The sequence below is a fragment of the Panicum virgatum genome, chromosome 8N (genome assembly GCF_016808335.1).
Source record: "Panicum virgatum strain AP13 chromosome 8N, P.virgatum_v5, whole genome shotgun sequence".
Taxonomy (NCBI): domain Eukaryota; kingdom Viridiplantae; phylum Streptophyta; class Magnoliopsida; order Poales; family Poaceae; genus Panicum; species Panicum virgatum.
In genome coordinates, this window is record NC_053152.1 from 36,989,057 (window position 1) to 37,009,664 (window position 20,608).

A 20,608-nucleotide genomic window follows, 5' to 3' on the forward strand; every position below is an offset into this window, starting at 1 on the left:
TTAATTTGAACTTAATGACTTACATGTTGATTAGTAGACCCTCTTAGAGGCGCTGATGATCCGTGCCTGCTGCGTGCAGGCAGGTGTGACGTAGGGATGGCAGAGGCCTTCAGACCACTCGCGAGCTCCTCTGATCAGTGAGGTTAGGGCAGAGGCTCTCTCTTCTAATTACCCAGTGAATGGTGACTGCCCATACTTATAGCTCGTGGTGACCTGGGACCTGACCCACTTAGCTGTTGGATGGGCTTACTGATCATGGGCTAGACTTGGTCCAACGTGGCCCAATTCTTATGGGCCTTTAAATGCTTTCAGGACTAGATCCTCTTTGATTAAGCCAAGATCCTCCCCCTTGATCGTAAGGCTTATCATCATCTTTTACTCATAGTAGAAAAACATACGAGGTAATGCATCACAATAGTCAATAAACACCATTGCTACTTCATTACCCACAATACATCATTCTACTCCAATTTCTTATACATAATGGGAGATGACCTACTCACTTATCAAGGATTTGAGATCTCAATTGTCTTAAAATTATAGGTTGTCTCAATTCATAAAGCCGGCATAATTTGAGACAAGACAACAATTAGAAAAAACTTAATCTGAGTGATGATCAACCTTTAACACTTATATGTTGAGCATTGACTTATACCATTAGAGCATGAGCTTAAATACTATATTTAGATTCTAAATCTTTCTTTCACAATGTCGAGCGTTTGGCAGTACCACTAGACATGTTACTCAAAACTAAACTGCACTTCTTATGGTGATTCCGGGATCAATTATTTTAATTCTAAGAAAGCAACTCAAATTCATCTCATACTGAAAACTTAATTCTCAATCTTAATTTTTTATATGGATCGAAACATGCCACAACTGATAATTGAAATGCTACTTATTTCTTAGTGAGCTTGGTTGGAGCCTTCCACAATATAGCTCCCCCAGACTCGAGCAAGAGTGAAGACTCATGTGGAACTTCTAATATCAACACTCTTTGCAAAATTAGCACCTGAATAACCAACAACCTTATGGCTATCAGATTCTTAATTCGTGAGCATGTAATCCCTTAGTGCTATGCATATAATGCAAAGCTTTCTTAGAAGTTTCTAGGGGTCCAGTCCTAGATTAATTTCTGCCAAAATCCCGGTTATAACATTAAGGGCGTTCAATAAACTTAGATGAACTTATCGCCCTTGACCCAAAATAAGCGTGACAGAGTAACCTTATTTATTGAAGACATTCTAAGTCTCTGTCAGTGCACCTATTTTGAGTCATACTTAATACACTCTTTGAGTCAGACTTAGCAAATCTTTGGACTATCTCAATGGGTCTTATTATTCAGACATAATGAATATTATTGAGATAATCTGAATACTTGAAGGAGCATAAGCTCCAAGTTTTATACAATATCCCTCTTAAATTTACTTAATATGAGTACTTATATATAGCTCTTGTCTTAAAAGTAAGAGCAACATATGTTAAGCAAAAATCAAAATTATTACTTTACTTTAGTCAACGCTATCCATTTTCTTATTGCAGTCACTATTGATTATGTGAATCTTTATGACCCACTATTTTGAATACTTTAGAAAATTCTTCTTAAAAGCATCATGCTGACTAACACAAGCAATGAGAAATTGAAAATGATCCCTCTCATATTTGAGTGATTGTCTCAAGTGGGATAAATTATTTGCCTCATAATCCCACCAATCTCCTTAGACCTTCTTGCTTAACAAAGCAATGCTTATTTAGTATGCACGTAACAGTACCATCTCAAGTTGGAATCTAATAAAGTTCAATAAAATACACATGCAATTATTCATAATTTGGCAACTTAACAGAACATACTTATTTTCTGTGGTACCAAGTAAAGCACGTGTGCTTATTCTCTAAATTTCCAACCATAATTCTTATCTTTAGGAGTGATCACTGTCGCTTAATAGTGCAGACATCTCAATCTTAATGAGACGTTCTAATCTCCCCCTCAAATTGTGAATTTTCCAATAAGGTAATTCACATTTTGATGAACTCTCATTGATCCACTTCTAAAGGAAGTATGAAGAGTTAACATGCTTTACTGCTCCTAATAATATAGAGATACATTAATGATGTTTCTCCACATAATAGGACCATATTTTATTAACGGAATTGAGGATGAAAGTGTAACTCAATGCTGTTGGAATTCTTATAACAGCTTCAATTTTACTCTCTTTTCCACATGTCTCCAAGACTTATCTTAGACTGTTTTCATTATTCTTAAGGAAATATCGACAACGTATTCATAAGGTTGCCAACTTTACTTAAAATGCACATTCAATATAATTGGCTAAGGTTCACTTTCTCAATCTGAACTCAATGATTGAAACGAACTCAAGAGACCTTATAGATCTTCTATGTCCCAACTAATTATTGTCAGAGAACTTTATCCAGTCATGGGAATGGCTCCCGGATCCTGACATATTCTTAAGGGACATACATTTAAGCAGCTCCTACTAAGCATATGACAACCCATTCATTGAATTCTTATCAATGAACCAACTGCCAAAGCTTTTCTAATGAGAACTCATACTTATGTGCATAATTAATTATGCCCTTAACAAATTATGCACTAAAATTCAGGTACTATTACTCAATACTTTCTCATGATGCTTATGTACCACTGCGTTAGTGTTGTCAACTTTCCCTTATTTAATCCCTTAATCTTATTAATATTGTTTTGCCTCATGAACATAGACTCAGGTCCCTTTTTTTAATTTTCTTTTAGAGTCACATTCTGCATATGAACTCATGATAGTTCATTGTATTGACTCTATTAGAAATAGCTAATGGGTGAGGAGGCAACAACAAATAATCTTAATCTTAAGATGTTATGCGGGATAAATATTAATTCTGAAGTTTCTACTTTCGTTAGTGGTACTCCGTATGCAATACCCTTTAGCAACAAGTGGAATAAGAACTTATCAATTGTGGAGAGAAAAATTCCACTATTCCTTATCGAAATGTGGTATATCTCGAAATGTAGTATGCCACAATTCGATGATCTCACATGATACTTATATTCCACTTTATCTTATAATTATGTTGGCAATAATAACTCATTTCAGACTCAGCCAACTCATTTATTTGAACACACATTTCTTTTCTATGGACTAGATCATTGTCTGCTTTTATTCCAGGAGTAGCGACTTAAGGAGTGAACTCAAAAGTCCCAATCAATGCTAAATGTGTTTGAACAATATGTCCAAGGGATTGCTCCCCACATCCTTACTAGCATGACCATAGAAGGTTAAATTTCTTAATTAGATTGCTCTCACAAGTCAACCGACGAGAAAATCGTTGGATTCTCTTCATCATTATGAATTGACTTTTCTAACGAGAGTCAAATTTATGTGTATGAATCATAATCTTATTCATATTTCTTATAGGGTATTTAAAAATAGATGACAACTTATAGCTAAATAGAGATATAAATAATATTGTTATTCACAATAAATGAACAACAATATATCATGATGGAAATGCTCGTCACTTAAATTTCATCATGTTGACATTAAACTTAATAATTTCCACTTCGCATCACCGTTGGGCAGAAAATGAGGAGGAAATAAATAAATAAGGTCTGACTCATGAACTATCAATAAAAAAGGACTAGTTCACTTATAGAGTTGACAAATAATTACAAATTACTCTGCTTAGTATGTAATTATGAGCCATCATTAATTCTTGGGAATAACATTATATCTCTGAGTAGAACTTCTTGTTGGTTCCATTCCAATTAGAGAAACTAAAACACACCTTAGTATTGCTTATAAAGGTGCTACTGAGAAATCCCAAGAATGACATAATTATGTTTCTAACCAAGATTTCTATAACCAAATTTTTTATTGGTCCCATTTTGGTTAGGACTGACTTAATCATAACAGAGTCTTAAGTGGAAGCGTAAAATTAGAATACTCAGATCCTAATCATGCATAAGATTAAAAGGATTCACTTAATGTAGCCTCTTTCTTATCTTTAACTAAGTTAAGAGAGCCATCTTAGTATCAAAAGAATTTTGCACCACCGTTGGGCAGGAGCAAAATTAAAATACTTAAATGAATATCTCATGAATAAATTTTGCATCACCGTTGGGCAGAAGCAAAATAAATACTTAAATGAATATCTTAGGAATAAATTTTTGCATAACCGTTGGGCAGAATCAAAATAAACTTAAATTTAAACTTAGCATCTCATGGCAATTATTTAATAACAACATTGGTCAGAAATTAAATAAATACTCGAAATAAACTTAAACAATTCCGAATAAAATTCACGTTGGTTTCATTTACTCAGAACACTAACTCAGAATTTTCTCATGATTTTCAGTGTATATATGCTCAAAACTAAATTTACTTAGTGCTCATACAAAATATTTGAAGCAAATACATTGAAAATTAACTCAGATATGGATAAAACTAATTGAATGGAGAAATTAACAGGGGCCTAAATCCTAACGAGCTCAAAGCCCGAAAACCGACCGCTGGGCCGGCCATTTGGCCCAAATTGCGGGCGCCTCCCCGCCTAGCCGCCTGGGCCGCACGCCCAGCAGCCGATGGGCAGGCGGCCCAACGCGGCGCCCCACCCCACTCTCTTTGATCTGAGTCGTCCGATCTCACAGACCTAAATCCGATGGCCCGGAGCATATTTCGGGAGTATAAAGGGCTGGTTGCAGCAGCAAACCCTAACCCTAGCTCATTCTTCCTCCCTTCTCTTCTTAGCAGCCAACGGCCGCCGCCTCTCATGGCGCCAGGCCTGGTGGCTCGCTGTGCTCCTGGTGGCCAGCCGACTTGGCGCCGACCCGTTCCGGCAGCCCTTTGCCAAGGCCGGCGGCCAGTGTGCCGCTGCCCTCCTTATGCCTCAGCCTCCGGGCTCTGAAGGGCCGCCACCGGCCTTCACTGTGCAACCGAGATGGCCGCGGTGATGCCGCCAGTTCCAGCGCCCTCACCGGCTGCCATGGAACTGGGGTGCCCCCGCGGCCGCCAGTCTTGCGCGGCTCCGTCGGCCAACTTGCTCATGCCAACTCGCCGACCTGGCCAGTTCTTGCTCCTCCCACACGGACGCCGGCGCGGTCTGTCGCCGGCCCTTGCGTGCCTCTTTCTTATGGTGAAGCAGCGCATGGGCACACCACCGTGGGGCCTTCAAGCCACCACGCGGCCTCAGCCCTCAGGCATCAGTTTTCATGGCACGGCCTGTCGCCGAGCCAGTGGCTCCTCATGGCAGGCAACGCAGTGCCCACAGGTTCATCGTCCCTTTTTTTATTTATTTATTCTAATGTCGAGATTTACATCTGATGGAGCATTTGGGGTTTCTGATTTGTGGTGCTCATGGATCTAAGATGTTTTTATTCATTGCGCTTATTTCTTTCTCGGATCTAATGGTGTTTCATGAACTACACTTAGTACTTTTAGATCGATACTAGTCATGAACTGAAACTCTTAAACTGAGATCTAAAACATGATTTCGAGAACTTAAAACTTAAGATAAATCAAGAATAAAACCGGATCTAAAGGTTTCTTTTCTCATTTCTCATTTCTTGTTCTCAGATCTAAACCTTTTTGATGCGGATCACATAGAACTAATGGATCAACCCTAAAGATCTTACGATTCATGATTAGACTAACCCAGCTCTGATACCAAATGTTTGATTTACAATATGACTTAATCTTAGGATCAGTTAGCCTAATTGCATGAACACCTATAAACTACAATTAATTTGAACTTAATGACTTACATGTAGATTAGTATACCCTCTTAGAGGCACTGATGACCCGTGCCTGCTGCGTGCAGGCAGGCGTGACGTAGGGATGGCAGAGGCCTTCAGACCACTCGCGAGCTCCTCTGATCAGAGAGGTTAGGGCAGATGCTCTTTCTTCTAATTACCCAGTGAAGGGTGACTGCCCATACTTATAGCTCGTGGTGGCCTGGGACCTGGCTCACTTAGCTGTTGGATGGGCCCACTGATCATGGGCTAGGCTTGGTCCAACGTGGCCCAATTCTCATGGGCCTTTAAATGCTTTCAGGACTAGATCCTCTTTGATTAAGCCAAGATCAATTCCAACACCGCTCGCACTACTAGTCCCTCGATCGCGCCACCACCGAGCTCGTGCTCTTCACCTCGCGCGCCGGAGCTCGTCATTCTCCATCACGTTTGTCTCCCTGTTCCGCCGTGCGCTCCTCCCCCAGCGTTGCAGGTTGTCCTTCCCTCCCCCGCCGACTTGGAGGGAGCAGACGCTGGCGCCGGGTACCCTTTGCATCCCCGCGCTTGGATCCAGGGCGGCCGCCAGTCATGCCGCTATGGCGAACTAGGCGACGGCGAGGGAGGAGAGCTCGAGGCTGGAGGAAAGGGAGGAGGCGGTGGAAGGTGAGCGGTAAGATCGAGCGGTAGGGTTTGAGAGACCGTGAGTTTGGCCTTTAATGTGGGCAGAACAGGTAACCATACCGGTTCTTGTGCACGGTACTCTCACCAGGCCCAAAGCAAGCATCCAAACAAGCCCGGATTGCATTCCACAATGCAAACCACCTTATAGCGCAGGCATCCAATCACAATCTCTACTAGAGCAAAAAGCCACAGTGCAGCCAACCAAACACATCCCTAAAAGCTTGCGGTAACCTGTCTTGGGTTGTCCATGCATACATCTAGTCTAGGCTTAGACTAGTCCAAGCATCCAATCACCCCCATAGATCCCTACAAATTAACGCATGGGCACCAATATATATCCGATCCGTATACTAATTTTGTCCTTAGTAACGCACGGGCACAATTGACTAGTCATATAGAATTAGAGTTTTTTAGGAGATATAGAATTAGAGTTTGATTGGAAAAATCAGGAAATACTAAAATCCTTCCACCAACAATTAGTAGGTTATTATTCTTTTAGTTATAATTAAATGTACTATTATAAGATATGTAAGCTGTATAATATATGAACTTTTTGTAAAATCACACATAACATTAGGTATGCTAATCAATATAATTATATAAATTTTCTGTAACAACATACGAATATATGAGCACTACTACAGAACGGGGTCTTCCATCTTTAATATTTGTCTCGACCGATATTTGGCTCGGGACTAATGTACATTAGTTCCGGGTCCAATAGCTAGTCGGCGGAAGGGATCTTCGGTCCCGGTCGGAACCTTCAACTTTTAGGCCTGGTTGGTGTCACCAACAATGACTAAAAAGTGACCCTTTAATTTCGATTGGAGTCACCAACTAAAACTAAAGGGTCATTTATGGGTTAATTTAAAAAGAAATTAACTAGAGTTATATGTGTTGGGTAGGTCGGGTGGAGGGTGATACCCGCAGATCTCTGGCTTTGGTGGCCTTTAGTCCTTTTTAGTCCAGGCGTAGCACTCCCTTTGGAACTACATCAAAGAATGATAATGGGGCTTCAGTAGTACTTCCTCTGTTTTCGTTTACATGTTGTATTAGATTTGTCCTTAGTCAAACTTGTCCAACTTTGATCAAAATTATAGAAAAAAAAATATATACAACATCAAATTTGTTTCATTGAGTTCACCATAAATATATGTTGATAGTGCATAGGTAGGTTAGTATCGTTGTTACTCTATTTTTCTATAGATTTGAACAAAGTTAGCAAATTTAACTTAGGATAAATCTAATACGACGTGTAAATATGTGCTACATGTGTTCTCATAGATGCGAAGGTGCGTCTATCTCGGAAAAATAAATCGTGTTAGATATTTGTCACGTGAGAGTAGTCAGATAGACCAAAAAAAGTTGCTACTATCTAGGTTGCAGGATGTTAATAACTCAAAGTTATAATCTTATAGATGGTCATTGTATAATTTTGCACGAATAAAACATTTTTCACTTTGTCCCACAAAATCTACCGAACTCTTCCTCCGCCGCCGCCCTGCGCAGTCTTTCCCTTCCTCTCTTCGACGGCCGCAGCACCAATAGCGGACCCAATTGGTGGGCCGGGTGCATACCTAAATTTTCGGCCCAGCTACTAAAAAAAATTCCGATCTCAATTCCCAGCTCAAGCCCAACCAGTGGCCAACAGGCAACAACTCACCTCCCGGCTCCGTCCCCTCCCGTCACCTCCTGCTTCGACTGTCCAACGCCGCCAGGGCGACGCGACGCCGGCGCCTGCTCGGCTGCTCCGGCGACCGGCGCGCCACCCCACCGCCGGGAGGGGGTCTCCTTCGGTCCTCCCCCTCGCCTTCTTATCAGGCGACGCCTCCCCCTTTATGTTCTCCCAAATTCCCCATCCGGTGCCCTAACCCTACAATCGCCGGCCATGGAGCCTCTCTGCACTTCTGCAGATCTAATGCCGCTCCTCCTTGCAGGTCGGCGCCCCCGGCTACCTTGCAGGCCGGCGCCCCCTGCTGCTTTGAGGCTGGCGCCCCGTGCAGCCTTGCTCGCTGCTCCCTGATTCCCTAAAGGCTGAATGCCTGAACCGCTGATGAAGGAGTGAAGGTTTGTTCAAATCTCGCTATTCTAATTTTTATTCTATATGGCTTCAGTCAAAACTAAGAAAAGAAATAAGTTGGATGATATTTTTTTAGATGATTGTCTTGTCACATTCGTTGAGCGGGATATTTCTTTGAGGTGGATGGAAATGACATAATCGAGACTTTCATGAGCATTAGAAATCGTAGACCAGACAAATAGCTTTTTTTATTCATTTGAACTAGTATGTTTGAAGTATTTGTATTATAATTTATGCAACTTTGGTATTTAACTGTTGAATTTAAGATTTGGAATGTAATTTATGTGCTTGGTAACTGAATTCCTCAGTGAAATTTGAATTTTATTACTGAATTATATATAGATCATACCGAATTGTAAGTGGAAAAAAATACCGTGGCATATCTTTTTTGAAATCCTAGGTTGGCCACTGCGCAGCACGGCCACCTCCACCGTTGTACTTCTGGGCTTTCAGTGCCTAAATCCGCGAGAGCGAGGGACCGTCGATCTCGCCGGATTTGGCTTCGATTTGGGTGCCATGGGGACGCCCGAGCAGATGGAGGCGCTGTCCATCCAGGGGCAGACCAAGGACCCGTTCACAGGTACGCCTCCTGCTCGATCCAATTTCTTGATTTGTACAACGAAGATCTCTTAAATTATATGCATAGATTTGCATATTTTGCCCCCTCTGTGCAAGCTGTGTGCACCAAACCCTCAAAACCTAGGTTCTTTTCAGTTTATTGTTATGGAGGAAAAGTTGAATCATTGAACCGATGTGGTGTGTCATGTGCGCAGCTGTTACTTCATGCCCTTCTTCCTTCCGTGTCATGAGTTCATGACCTCGATGATTTGCAGGTGACGGGTCAACTTGTTCGGCTGCTCAAATAAAGGCTGATTCTAATTGTGCCGAAGGAACGGAATCACCGGTCCAGCTTCCAGAGGTTTGAGATGGGATCCTGATAAGATTAGTCTATTTAATTGCAAGTGGGGAAAAAACATCGTGTTTAATTGTTCGTGGCTAGCACCAGGCGCATTTTGGATTATAGAAATTTGCTGGTCCATCGTACATTCATTCTACACGATCAGGCCCTGAGTTGCTGTGCAGGTTGGGTCGTTTGTGGTCAATTATTAGATGTGTCATTATATCTCCTCATCAAGAGGGGATGGCTATGGGTAATTGGGTATGCGACTAGTCTCTATTTTTCAGAATTAGAACATGGGGATGGCCCATGATGTGTGCAGCTCAGAAACAGTGTAACTTGGTAGGAAAACATAAATGCTATCACTTAAATGGGTAGGAATTTCCTGTACTATCACATCAAAGAAGCATTACTGTTACATCCATTTTATGATGTTGACTATTTCTCTCATGCTTGCACAGGACATTCTTCACCGGATACATGCTCTCATGCCAATTCGAGATGCTGCTCAAGCTGCCTGCGTGTCTCGTGCTTTTCTGCGTTCTTGGAGATACTATCCCAGGCTGATCCTTTCTGTTGATTCTTTAGGCGTAAATGAATATGGATCCAAGTATGATGAATTGACAAGGGATTTTATTAGTAGAGTTGACCACATTATGCAGAATCACTCTGGGATGGGAGTGAAGGAGTTTAGACTACAAAACTACCCTTGCTCCACTATTGATCCCAGTACTGTGGACCGCTGGGTTCAAGTTGCCATTACACCCGGGATTAAAGAGTTTGAACTATCACTGTTTGAACTCAGTGACATAAAGTACAGATTCCCTTGTTCCCTTTTATCTGGGGAGAGGGGAAGCTCCATTCAGTCTTTGATGCTTGCTGAATGTTCTCTTGGCTCCCTGGCACAAGTTGGTTTCATGAGCAGCCTGACAAATTTGGATTTGCATTCAGTTGACGTCACTGGCGAGGAACTATTTTGTTTTCTGTCCAACTCTTATGCTTTGGAGAAAATTTCCCTTTCGAACTGCGGCAATATAATTTGCTTGAAAATACCTTGTCAGCTGCAAAAGCTTAATTTCCTGGGCGTGCTGGATTGCCAAATGCTAGAGATGATTGACAGCAATGCCCCAAATCTCTCAACATTCTCCTGTTCAGGACGCCACCAAATACATATCTTGCTTGGACATGCATCACGTGAGGAAAATAAGATTTCATTGTGATTATTTATCGAATGCACTTTATTATGCTATTACCAAACTTCCACTCATTGCACCGAATCTCCAAATTCTATATCTGGCAACAAGTGATGAGGTCAGTGTCATCCTTCCTAATTAATTTATTTTTTTATGAAAGTGAAGCACTGTTAGATGTATGCTTACACTACACAGTTGCTTATACTTGGTACTAATTAATATCTGGGGCATCCTATCTTCAGACTATCAATATGCCAACGGCCTTTGGCAAATTTCTACAGCTGAAGCACTTGGAGATAATTTTGCATGCACCAAATTTCCAAGACTTCGACTTTTGCTCCCTTATTTCTTTCCTTGATGCTTCTCCTGCCTTGGAGACTTTCATCTTGCGTGTAAGTCACCTATCTCAAAAACTGTCCATAATGAAAACAGATTTAACAATTATGTAATCTCTACTTTTGAAATACAAGCTAATTACTTATATGTCAAGAAAGATAATATCACCTAGCTAAAGAGCTAGCAAGATCTGAGTCACCCTCGCTTCTGTTTCTGAACCCAGCTGGCTCGGATTAAGAAACCAGAGAGCTAAGATTTCAAGCACCAATGACTTGAAAAGCCAGAAACTCGGTGTCACTTGTTGCTGAATGGAAACTGGATTTGACTAAATATTTCCTTTGTCATTGTTTTGCTACAAGTGAATTACATGTTTGTAGTGAAGATTGTTATATCCAGATTCCAGTCAAATTGAAAACCTTCTGGCTATCATGCAAGAGACACTAACTTTTTCTTGTGCAGATTGGGATGCCAACCATTAGGCACGATTCGATTGTTGAAGATCTGGTCACTGATTCCTCACATCCACGGTGCCTTTCAGAATGCTGCCATGACAACCTCAAGAATGTGATGATAACAGGCTTTTGCTCCGCGAAGAGCATGATTGAGCTCGCAGTCCACATTATGGTGAAAACAAAATCATTGGAGTGCCTTACACTAGACACTACCCGTGGCCACGATAGGAGGTTTACCAACATTGACAGATGCTGGCCGCTGAATGCGGAGGCGCTTGTAGAGGCAGGAAAGGCCCGCATCGCCATTCAGAGATACATTGAGGGAAGAGTGCAGGCGGCTGTGAACCTGAAGGTTATCGAGCCGTGCAGCAAGTGCGGCTATGTTCACATGGACTGATGGACTGTATTATTTGAGCCTAAATTGCCAGAGAGGTCGTCGAATAGCACTTATATATCAACTAAATGGTACAAGTAGTGCGTCTTTCCCCAGTTTTTTTATGTCATTTCGTAATAGATGCTAGTAGTTAGTATGTGAGATTCCTACAAGTGTTTAATCGAAGAAAGATGTGATGTACAGCTTTCTAGTTAGCATTATTGAATGCAATGATTCGGTCTACAGATGATTGATTTCTTAAGGATTCTTCATGACCATGGCCCTGTTGAAATCCCAAAATGCAAAATCCAAAAATTTTGTAAATCACTTGCATAGTGTACTAAATGTAGTCGAAAAATAAATCGCATTATACAAATGGACTGTAAATCGCGAGACGAATCTAATGAGCCTAATTAGGACGTGATTGGACATTAAATTGCTACATTAATGATACAGTAAATATGTTCTGATGATGGATTAATTAGACTTATTAGATTCATCTTGTAGTTTACAGGCGAGATTTGTAATTAGTTTTGTGATTAGTCTATATTTAATACTTCAAATGTTGAAGATTCTCTTTCAAAAATCCAAAATGCAAAGTGATCCAGTTGTAGTTTGCTCATATCCTTTATCCCTCGCGACCTATATACAGATAGGAAAGGCACTGCCGCAAGCACTCGTGCTCGCCTCGCCGACTCGCCCTACCTCGCCTCACAGCAAGCTGCTGCAGCTTTCCTGCCCTTGCATGTGAGCGCCGCCAGCCCACCACAGTAGCCCTCTCTGCTTTCCTCTCCTTCCGCATGAGCGCGCATAGCGCGAGCGGCCTTCAAACGCTATAGCGGCGCTAAATAGCTGCTATAGCCCGCTATTTGAATCATGGCTTTTACGATATAGTGCCGTCTAAATTGGCATGGTTTCACCTTCGGCCATACAAGCATATGCATACGTTTACTTTTGCATCATCAGGGTGGTCCCAATTCTTTAAGGAAAAAGTCTACTTCGTCTCCCCCAACTTTCACGAAAGTCTAATTTTCCTCCTCCAACTATAAAACCGGTCGTATGACCTTCTCCAATTCTTCAAAACCGGTCAACTTTCCTCCCTGACTGGTTTGAGGCTGAGGTGACAATGGTTTTGTTTTTTTTTGGATTTTTCATATGTGCAAATTTAGAAGTAACAAAGTATAAAAAAGTTATGATATTTCACAAAACGCTAAATCATAGAGCATGGATAACATTACAATAAGATGTGCAAGATTTTATTGATGAAATTTAAATTGTTGAATTTCAAATAGACATAGAATCAAATTTTTTCTAATTTTTAAGGTACCCAAATGATTGCTAAAAATTTGATAACATTATATTTATGTATCCTTTTAAACCTTGTTGATGTGGTATCTTTATTTGGCACATGCTATATATAATATATATTGTATATAGCATGTGCCAAACAAAGATACCAATCATTTGGGTACCATAAAAATTTAAAAAGTTTTTATTATGATTCTTTTTAAAATTTCAACAATTTAAATTTTATTCAACAAAATCTTGCACATCTTATTGTACTGTTATCTATGGTTTTTTTATCATTTTATGAAATATCATAATTTTGAGAGCTCTCTAAGTGATACTTTGCTACTTCTAAACGTTGCACATATGAAAAATAAAAAAAATTGTCAAAACTGTTGTCACCTCAGTCTCAAACCACTCAGGGAGGAAAGTTGTCTGGTTTTGATAAGTTGGGGGAGGTCATATGTCCGGTTTTATAGTTGGAGGAGGAAAATCAGACTTTCGTGAAAGTTGGGGGAGGCAAAACAGACTTTTTCCATTCTTTAATGATCAACTCCCTTCAAACATAAACTCTATTGTAAAGGACGTTTATTAGCTTGAAAGTTGAGATCAAAATTGAACAATGCAATTCAATCATGGCTACCGTAATCTAAAACTCAATTATCCTTTTTTATATAGGAAAAAGTTCGTTTTACACATTGGAATTATCATAAAAGTTCGATTTTCAATCTTCAACTACGAAACTAGATAACAGAGGCCATCCAACTGTTGAAACTGGACAAATTTGACTCTTTAGATGATTTCGAAGGTGGTTTTTTATTTTGTGAGAATTAAAAATATTTAATGTAAACTAAAAAATTCATAAGAAAACTATTCTAAATAAAAATACGAAATGAGTTCAAAAGTTTTCTAAATATGTAACCTATGAATTGATACGATACTTGTCAGTTATTCAGATTCAATTTTTTATGTTCATAATATTTGGTTGCTTGTAGTTATACCTATTATTTTTCAATCTAAGATTAAATAGAGTAATAATAGATAGATTATATTTTTAGAAAAAAAATTGATACCAGTTCCTATTTTTCTAATTGAAAATAATTAGTTTCGATCTTTTAGATCTAATTATATTTTTTATTTTTTAATACAAAACCACTCTGCGTGGCAAATTTGCCTGGTTTCAGTTTTGTAGTTGAAGATTGATAGAATTTGTCTATAAGGTTTTGTTCGGTTGCAAGAGAATTGAAGGAGATTATATGATGTTGGGAGTGATTAAATCCTCAATAAGTTGAAATCCCTCTCATGCATGGTTACATGGCTACCTAGTTTCTTTGTCAATATAACCCGATCGAATTGGATGGATGAGAAAGTTGTGCCGACGACTTCGACGAGTGTCAAATACGAGGACAAAGAAATATTACGTTTATTTTTCAGTTCAAACTTTTTAAAATTCATACATCCAACTCTGAACTCTGAGATGTTTCTTCTGATAATATAATTGTTCGTCCCTTGCAAAATGCAATATAGTTTTAAAGAATATTATTCCCGGCAATTTATTCTTCCACGTGTCCTATTCCCCACCTCCCAAGTTGCCCGAAGACAGTCGTACATCCCCACTTACACGTGGGCCCGACCAACTTTATGAGCGCACCGCCCCCTTGCTTTCCCACCCGCGTGGCCTTCCTTATCTCCAGCCGAAAATGGACGCCGCCACCACCACCGCCGCGGCCGCGAGGCGCCTCCTCCTCCCGCTCCGCGCCGCGCCGCCGCCGCGGTGCGGCGCGGCCGCCTTCTCCCGGAGGTTGTCCGGGCCGAGACGAAGGCGGCTCCGCGCCTGCGCGTCGCTCGACCGCGCCGCGGTCCTGCTCGACGCCGCGGCGGCGGCGGCGGCCGCCGGCGGGACCGGGTACTCGCAGGCGAGCTACTACACGTCGCTGGGGCTCTTCGTTCTCTCCGTGCCGGGGCTGTGGTCGCTCATCAAGCGCTCCGTCAAGTCTAAGGTCCGTAACCAATCCGTTCCCCATCCAATTCCCCCTCTCTGGCATCCATCGCCTACCTCCGACTAGCTCCCGCCGCACGCGCGCTCGTCGCTGTTCCTAGCGAGCGCACGAGTGCGCTTTGAGCAGGGCGCGTGCCGCACGCACGTGCCGGTGCGCCGTGCTCGTGCCACTGTCGCTTGCCAGTGTTACGGTAACGGTAATTCCGAGTAGATGCATCCGCGGCTGTGTATGGCTGGGTGATTCTGGACGAGCTTTTCTTGTCACCAGAACTGTAGGTGATCCCTGGCGAGCGTGCGCGCGCATTCGAGCTTGCTTGATTAGCTCTGAAACAGGGCTTCGTGCTTCCTTCTTTTCCAGATGTGACTGCTAGTGCTGTGTGATGTGGATAGTGGTAGTGGAGTGGACTTGTTTGTGTCGGCCAAAGAGGGCACCTTCTTCTTTTCTATTTTGATTTACATGGTCCAACATGCCACCACAATGTCCGATAGGGACGGCACTGCATTGCATAATTAAAAATTCTTAGCTCTGGGTGCGGCAAAGTTGTTTCACCAAAAGAGTTTCATAGTGGCTAAAGTTTGGCTGCTAGCCTACTACCTTCTGAGGCTAGTGCGGTTTCTCAAACCTTTTTGTTTGGTGCTTGGCCACAATTCAGCAGCACCGTTTGTCATATATACGCTGAATTGGTGGATGCAGATTGTGCAGAAGACATTTGTCAAAGAGGGAGGGCAGTCGATGGCGCCAAATCAGGTGGCTGGAGAGATCCTGTCGTTCTTCACCCGCAACAATTTCACTGTATCAGACCGCGGCGAGGTTATCACGTAAGTAACATGCTGGCACTGTATACTAGTACAGCAAAACTTAGCTAAGTTACTACTGCACGAAAGTAGCAAACCATATTTTAGTGTGGTGTGACAGAACTCTTGGGAATGCATATAACATATTTTAAATTGTTTTGCCAACCTAAATGCTCCTGCCAATTTGGAGCTTTGAGTTCATAGTGATCTCCACCCTAGCATCGGACACGGTAATTGGTGTTTCAAGGAACAAAAAATAATCACGCAAAGATAAAATTATCCATAGTAGTAATACTTGGCAGTGCTAGAATTATAATGATGTGCTTGCCTATAAAAATTTGAAGAAAATGGTATCTATCATCTGAATAGCTGCAGAGTAGTAATGAAGCAGACTAGCCACTATTTTGTCATTGGTGACTCATCCAATGAAGCTGCAATACTAATTTCCGTAATTTAATCTAATGTGCTTATGGAACTTTGCTTGGCATGAGAATGTGTTGTAAATCGAAATATTTTTGTATTTCTGGACAGCTTTGAGGGCACGATGGTACCAAGCAGAGGACAGGCAGCGCTGCTGACCTTCTGCACCTGCATTAGCCTCGGGAGCGTTGGGCTTGTTCTATCGATCGCTGTCCCAGAAGGTGGCAACAACTGGTTCTGGCTTATGACCCTAAGCCCCTTGGCGTATGTCTCTGCAACTCTCATCTCCTGGCAATCCATAATGAAACTTCCAGCACAAATGTAGTAACTGTCCCTTCATGATGCTCCAGGGGAGTGTACTACTGGACAAAAGCATCAAGGAAAGAAGAGATCAAGGTCAAGATGATCCTGTCCGATGATGGGAACGTATCCGAGATCCTCGTGCGAGGCGATGACGTCCAAGTTGAGCAGATGAGGAAGGAGCTCAAGTTTAGCGAGAAGGGGATGATATACGTGAAGGGCATCTTTGAGACATGACCTGGAGTTTGATTTCTGGGACCATAAAGTGAAGGCCAGTCTTTGCTGCGATGTGAATTGCGATAATCAGGTGAGGGGATGCAAAATTCGACGGGCAAATCTGTACCTTGGCTTATAGAAAAAAGAAGTGATCTTCATACGGCTTTTGATTATTATGAGTGTTGCAAATATGAGGATCCTTAATGTATAACTTAACAGGAAGTTGAGGTCATTGTAAAAAGTTGTCGAGAAACACCTTTTTGAGCTTGGAAATAATAGACCATTTAGGGGAGAAAGAAGTATCCGTGAGAGTATGGCTGCGTCTCACAACTCAAAAGAACTCCAACTGAGCTAGTGCTTAGACCATTGTTGTCATGCTGCCTCTTGTGTTCTTTATTTGCAAGGGGTGACATTTTTCTCCAGATTTTTAGCACACATTTGCATCTTCCCTCCATCCGAGACCAGACTGTAAAATTCTCACTACATTCTGAATTAGCGGTGGCAGCTTCTTGCGCGCTTACGCTTAGCCATTGTAACATTTCTTCAGCCTCTCACTTCGCACTGGCCTCATGCTCGGCCATTTGCCTGCCGCTTCCAGATCTGTTGAAATTTTCAACTTCGAACTTTTGAGGCCAGTGGTATTTTTCTTGATTGAAAATGAACAGATAATTCCACCAAAGCTCTGAGATTTGCACAAAAATTTTAAAAGTTACATTTTACCAAGCTAGCAATTAGCATTGCATTCTGAGCTGTGACCGCGGACGATGGAGTTATATAAAAGAGGAAAGCCTGTAGATGATAGAACCATATAGGAGTTGGACCTACATGTCATTGACATTTCCAAGTGCCGCACCCTGTCAATGACCGGTGGTCCCACCATTCCAACTTGTTAGGGCACCCGCAAAGGTTACAGAGAGCAGCTCTCTATATCAAGTTCCATGTTATCTATAGACTATATTATAGTAAACCAACTCAATGGGGTATCTATAAAGGTGTCTATAACTGTTTTTAATGTTTGCACATCCACATAAATGACAACGATCTGTTATGAACACCATCACAGTAGCTATATATGTGGCTGCAGGAAAACAAACACAAGAAACCAAAACTGAACACTTTGAAAGAAGCTTTGCAAATGCCACAATACCAATTAATGGCTAAATCGAAAATAGATAATTGAAACATCTCAATATTTAACAGGTGCAAGAAGTGCAAATACAGTTCAACTATTACTTTAAGGTGCCTATAGCAACTAATCGATAAGTAAAATGATCTCCATATCACTACATTCAAGCTAGTACTAGCTAGCTTTCTCCAGACCATAAATGCTTTTCTTGAGGAAGTTCCAACAAAAGCAACACGTCCAAAGCCATCTGACAGCAACCTCCTTCAGAACCTGTCAGAAAAAAGAACAAAATATTCAGTGCAATTCACCAACCAATCTCACGTCTTCATCTGGTGTCCATGACAGACGCTTTTCTTTCCTAACCTCATCTCCATTATCAATGTCAATGACATTTTTGCCTTTCGAACCTGATGCAGCTTGTTGAGTAATTGGATTAGAATGCGGTGCCGGGAGTGAAGTCTGGCCATTTTGGAGAAAGCTTACATATCCGCCAAGTGAACTGCAATTTATATCATGGCAAAATTAATAAGTGAATCGGATTCTATATTTTGATGAAAGTTTCACTCAAAAGTGAATCCGATTCTAGATATGAATCAGCACTACAAGAAATAAGAATGCCTTGCCATATCAATTTCTTTTACCACTAAAATGGGTCCAGATTGCCTTTGCCATCATGTGTGTCGTATGTACAAATAAATAGTAGCAGACATTCGAAAGACTAAGCAAAAAAAAAACTATTTTATTTACCTCTCTAATGGATCGTTGGATGTATTTTGACTGCCTTGGCCATCTGGTGTTGGTACAGCACCCATCCAAGCTCCATACGGGGAGTCGGGGAACCAAATGAATTATTCTGCAGCGGAGGTGCTCTCCACCAACCTGCATCAGAAGCACACCATCTTTAGCCTCTTTTGATGACCTGTTCACTGGAGGCTGGACCAAAAGAGACGACGATGGAAAGGGCGATGCTACCTGGAGGTACGGCCATGGCTTCACCAAACGGAGGGAAGGCAACGCCACCCGAAGGTACGGCCATGGCTTCACCAGACGGAGGGAAGGCAACGCCGGGCTTCACTGCACCGCTCCACCAAGGAACGCTGGGAGGCAAAGCTTGAGGCGTTGGAGGAGCAATCTCCCGCTTGGATCTGTGGCTCATCACTTGAGGTTTGAGGAGATCTGAGGATTAGGGATGAGTTTCGGGGAGACTGAGCGGCAAGCGGTGGATTTATGGATTGGGGGAAAACTTGGCTTGGGTATACCGCGGGAATAAGAGGGTGATTTGGCGCGTAAACTCCGCGGGAAGATGAGGAGCCATGGGATTTGGCGCGCTGGAGAAGAGGAGAGCGCGCGTTGAAGATGCAGCGGCACAGCGCTACAGGAATTTTCTCTCCCACCGCACTCCAGCCTCCAGCTCCAGTCAGCTCAACAGTATTTTTCTCTCACACCATTCTAGCTCCAGCCTACCGAACGCAGTGTTGCTGCGAGCCTCGATTTGTGTATATCGGCTCTCGCCAGTTCTGTAGAGAGCTGTATTTAATGACATGGATTCCTTGCAGAGAGACTAATGGCATCCTTTGCGGGTGCCCTTAGACCTCTGTAAGCATTGAATTTCGAAGTGAATACAACAAATCACATTTCTGTTTCCCCTTAAGTCTTTAGAGCAGCCTTTCTAGTTCCAGTAACACTTTGTTTGACCTTTGTAAGAGTAGGGGTAATAACTCAAGCGGCCAGCCGACTGCGTGTGTGGCCTCGCGCCTGCTTGTGCGCCCGCTGCTTGCTGCATGCTAGCGGATGAGTGTGTAAGGGTCCACGCGCAGAGCTTAAAATGGTTGCTTGAGCCGGCGGCAAGCGAAACACCCGTTTTTTTCTTCTTTTTTTCTCTTTTCTATCTCTTCCACATAAGATTCAACCTGCTTAAAGTCCACTATAATACTTGCTTTAACTACCCATGCATAGGAAATTTAAATACACCATTTATCTTTGAAAAAGAGGTACTACTCCACTAAAACAGTAAATGATGCCAAACATTACAAATGCAGTTAATACTCTATAAATGCAGTTCTATGCCTGTTTATGCATATCGGGAATGTGCCAGGTTGTGACAGAACCCTTTTTAGATTTCAATACAACGTCTTGAGTGGTATAGTAGCTGCAACCAGGAATGGAACTGGTTGGAAATGATCAGCAAAAGGCTCCAATTATTTTCAGTCACATACTGTCATACCTTTTTTTTTCTAAAATGAAATTCAACTTGATATTGATGGAAAATTGGAAACAGGTACAGCATTGATGCTAGGGGAAAAAACAAAACACCTTGATGTCGGTCGGAGTCAATATATTTGTGGGCTGAGTCTCAAAACCGTATCATAGTACCAACATATGAATGACCCATTGATATTTTGATTTCTTTTATTTTCAATACGAAACTGCAGAGTATTTGATGTAATGCTGCAACAGGCAGTAGTACTAAAATTCTCACGACATTATTCGTACCAAAATGCTTTCAAGTGGTTATGATCAAGTTTATATACACATACAATTACATGACCATTAAAAATGTATTTATAATACAATCCTTTATGAAACCTAAAGCCTAGTAGATACCAATGTCAAACTATTAATAGATCCTACCTTGCAGTACCTTTTTGGAGGCGGTGTTAAAGAAATGGTTGTTTTTTTCTCTCCGGATTGTTGAACCTACAAGATTCCAAA

General features: G+C 41.7%; 1 protein-coding gene, 1 long non-coding RNA gene and 1 pseudogene across 2 annotated transcripts; 2 read left to right on the forward strand and 1 right to left on the reverse strand.

The window, feature by feature from the left end:
- Window positions 1–8,137: 8,137 nt before the first annotated feature.
- Window positions 8,138–12,015, forward strand: LOC120686545 (annotated as a pseudogene).
- Window positions 12,016–14,671: 2,656 nt separating this feature from the next.
- On the forward strand, window positions 14,672–17,107 carry LOC120686546 (protein COFACTOR ASSEMBLY OF COMPLEX C SUBUNIT B CCB1, chloroplastic-like). The gene is made up of 4 exons (XM_039968761.1): window positions 14,672–15,040; window positions 15,734–15,858; window positions 16,366–16,518; window positions 16,605–17,107. The coding sequence occupies exons 1-4, from the start codon at window positions 14,741–14,743 to the stop codon at window positions 16,789–16,791; spliced, it is 765 nt and encodes a 254-aa protein (XP_039824695.1). The 5' UTR covers window positions 14,672–14,740; the 3' UTR covers window positions 16,792–17,107.
- Window positions 17,108–17,895: 788 nt separating this feature from the next.
- LOC120686548 lies at window positions 17,896–19,279 on the reverse strand. Its single transcript, XR_005680232.1, has 4 exons — window positions 18,869–19,279; window positions 18,644–18,775; window positions 18,260–18,395; window positions 17,896–18,166 (listed from the first exon to the last, which is right to left on the reverse strand). It is a non-coding gene; the product is annotated as an uncharacterized LOC120686548 (long non-coding RNA).
- Between the last annotated feature and the right edge of the window lie 1,329 nt (window positions 19,280–20,608).

Coding starts and splice junctions, on each gene's coding strand:
- LOC120686546 (XM_039968761.1), top strand. CDS start 14,741: ATGGACGCCGCCACCACCACCGCCGCGGCCGCGAGGCGCCTCCTCCTC. Junction 15,859..16,365: donor GACCGCGGCGAGGTTATCAC/GTAAGTAACATG, acceptor ATTTCTGGACAG/CTTTGAGGGCACGATGGTAC. Junction 16,519..16,604: donor ATGACCCTAAGCCCCTTGGC/GTATGTCTCTGC, acceptor ATGATGCTCCAG/GGGAGTGTACTACTGGACAA.